Below are 2,500 nucleotides of genomic sequence, written 5' to 3'. Positions count from 1 at the left end.
GGGGCTCCGTCTGCTGATATTTACAACTAAACAAACATTATTTCCTGTTAAAAGCTTGCTGAGATACAGCTCAGAGTTGAGTAGATTATATTTACATTCAGTTACATACATAATATTATCACATTTAATCTATTTAATGGAGAAAGGTATTTCTGTCAGACGAGGTTATCGGCTGATGCTTCATCATCATCATCAGCAGGTTGTCCTGATCTCTTCTTCTTACGTCTTTTATACATCAGGACACCAACCACTGCAGCAGCTACAAGAACCAGAACAGCTGCTGTCAGTCCAACATATGAGCCTCCAGGAGAGGAGTTTATATCCTCAGAGTGTCCGCTGTTTGATCCTGAAGATAATAAACATCTGAGTCAGTAAATGTGTGATAGTGGAGCAGTCTTCATCCTCTCTGATGTTAGAAACTGCAGCTACAACCTGATACTCAGAAAAACTCTCTGAGAGAGACTACCTCACCTGCTGGATCTGGAACCTGCAGACGGAGGATTCTGATTGGCTCAGAGTTGATGACGGATCTCTTTTTACGTCTGAAACCACCTGATGCAACTCGACACTCATATATTCCAGCATCGTGTCTGCTCACATTCTTCAGAGTTAAAGACACGTCTCCGTCCTTCAGATCTCTGTCCACCAGCTCCACCCTGTCCTCAAAGGATGGATGCTGGTAGGTTGGATCCAGGTGTCCATCGCTGTAATAGAGGACGTACTCTGGTGGCTCCAGGTCAGGTCTGGTCCACTCTACAGCTCTGATGGAGGAATCAGCAGCCTGACATGGTAGAATGACATCATCTCCAGGATGCACTGGTACCTCAATCAGGTCTGAAAAACAATAATAAACTACTATTAATAATAAAAAGTCATGTTATTTTACTAATCTAACAACTGCGGTCCTCCATAAGCTGTGTCACGACGCTGGTTAACAACTAGTTCAATCAACCATCAGGGTTTCCCAATGCAGCAACACTCACTATAGACATAAAAGAGGCGGGGTTTGCACAGCACAACCAATCACAAACATCTACCACAGCTGCATATTTTATATAAGAAGAGGAAATTATAATTCTACATGAATATGAAGAACACAAACAAGGTTTTACAGGCAAAACACAATACAGTCACTGCTTCCTAAAACAGGAAGGAAAGCTGGCAACAAAAATAGCCGACGCTGTAAATGTGTAAATCACAACTCTTATTAATATCACTTCCCATCAGTCAGGACCAAGATCTGACCAGAATTACACTTGTCCTTTCCATAAACTGCCGTTGCTTTAGCCTTTTATTTCAGTTGCAACCCTGGCAGTGGTAGCGATCAGAGAGCAAATAAAAAATATAAAAACATAATTCAAACTGATGTGTGGCTCAACAAGCCGACAAATAACCTATATGTACAGTGGTGCTCATAAGTTTATGAACCCATGCTAAAGTTGACTAAAAAGAGGAATAATAATCTTCTTTAAGAAATTGATCTTAAAAGAGAATTCCGGCCAATTTTTACGTTAATCTTGATCGCTATAGCTACGCAAGTACTAACGATAGAAAAAAACCTGACCCGAATCAGTGCAGGTAACACAGAGAAGCTGCAGCTAAATGTACAAGCGTCCACTGAGCTAAAACGGCAGTGGTCAGGGCAAGTTTTAGAGTGCCTTTGTGCCTCTTAACAGACATAAAATGCAATTAATATATCTGTGCCACATGAACAGGGTCCTTACGTGTTTTTATTTTGAAAGGCCAGTTATTTCATGGATCCAGGATACTATGCATCCTGATAAAGTTCCCTTGGCCTTTGGAATTATTATAATTTCAGTTAGCCTAATAGCTGGTTTGATTTGCATTGAGAGATGATCTTATGGAAAGTACCCTGGACTCTTGAAAAATGTCCTTAGATAAAGTAAAAAATAAGTCATTACAATGTTTAGATCGATGATTATTTCAGATATCCAAAACTGATATTCTTCCTTTCTTCTTTCCAGAAAAAAGAAAAAAACATTTTCTTACGTTCTTGTTAAGCTTCTCCTCGGACCGCGAACCTCCTATGGCGCCATTTTGATGCTACCAAGCCATCACCCCCCGTTAGCATCCCATTGACTGCCATTCATTTTGACGTCACTTTGACAGAGAATAACTTTACATCTGAAGAGTTTAAAGACTTTATTTGTCCGTTGTTTATTTCTAAAGAAACACGACAATGTATAAAAGGCTCCATTACCTTGTAGCTCACGTTATGGCTCCGTAGCAGACGTTTTTATAAAAATAGGCTAACGATTGGGTCATAACCACGAGACTTACTGTCTCATAGTAGAGGAATTACCGTATAGTACAGGAGAAGCTCTCAGGCAGTTTGGACTTCCATTAGCTGTTTAAGTTTAATTACTAATATTAACTATCATTTTAGTGATCAATAATTAGCCTGTGTCTATGTTATCTCCTTACATATACCTACGCTCTCCGTCTCTGCTAGATTGGGAATGATTGAGATTTCTCTTGG

General features: G+C 39.8%; 1 protein-coding gene across 1 annotated transcript in view; it reads right to left on the bottom strand.

The window, feature by feature from the left end:
• The window catches only part of LOC116067087, a 115,745-nt gene that overhangs the window by 99,433 nt on the left and 13,812 nt on the right, over positions 1–2,500 (bottom strand). Inside the window, exons 4-5 of the mRNA XM_035993695.1 lie at positions 472–834; positions 224–346 (exon numbers count right to left, since the gene is read on the bottom strand). Of these exons, the coding sequence (XP_035849588.1) occupies positions 224–346; positions 472–834 (486 nt within the window). The remainder of the gene's footprint in view (positions 1–223; positions 347–471; positions 835–2,500) is intronic.

This window comes from Sander lucioperca, chromosome 17 (genome assembly GCF_008315115.2).
Source record: "Sander lucioperca isolate FBNREF2018 chromosome 17, SLUC_FBN_1.2, whole genome shotgun sequence".
In the NCBI taxonomy this organism is placed as follows: domain Eukaryota; kingdom Metazoa; phylum Chordata; class Actinopteri; order Perciformes; family Percidae; genus Sander; species Sander lucioperca.
The sequence above is the reverse complement of the archived record's forward strand: the minus strand, read 5'-3'. Positions and strand labels throughout refer to the sequence as shown.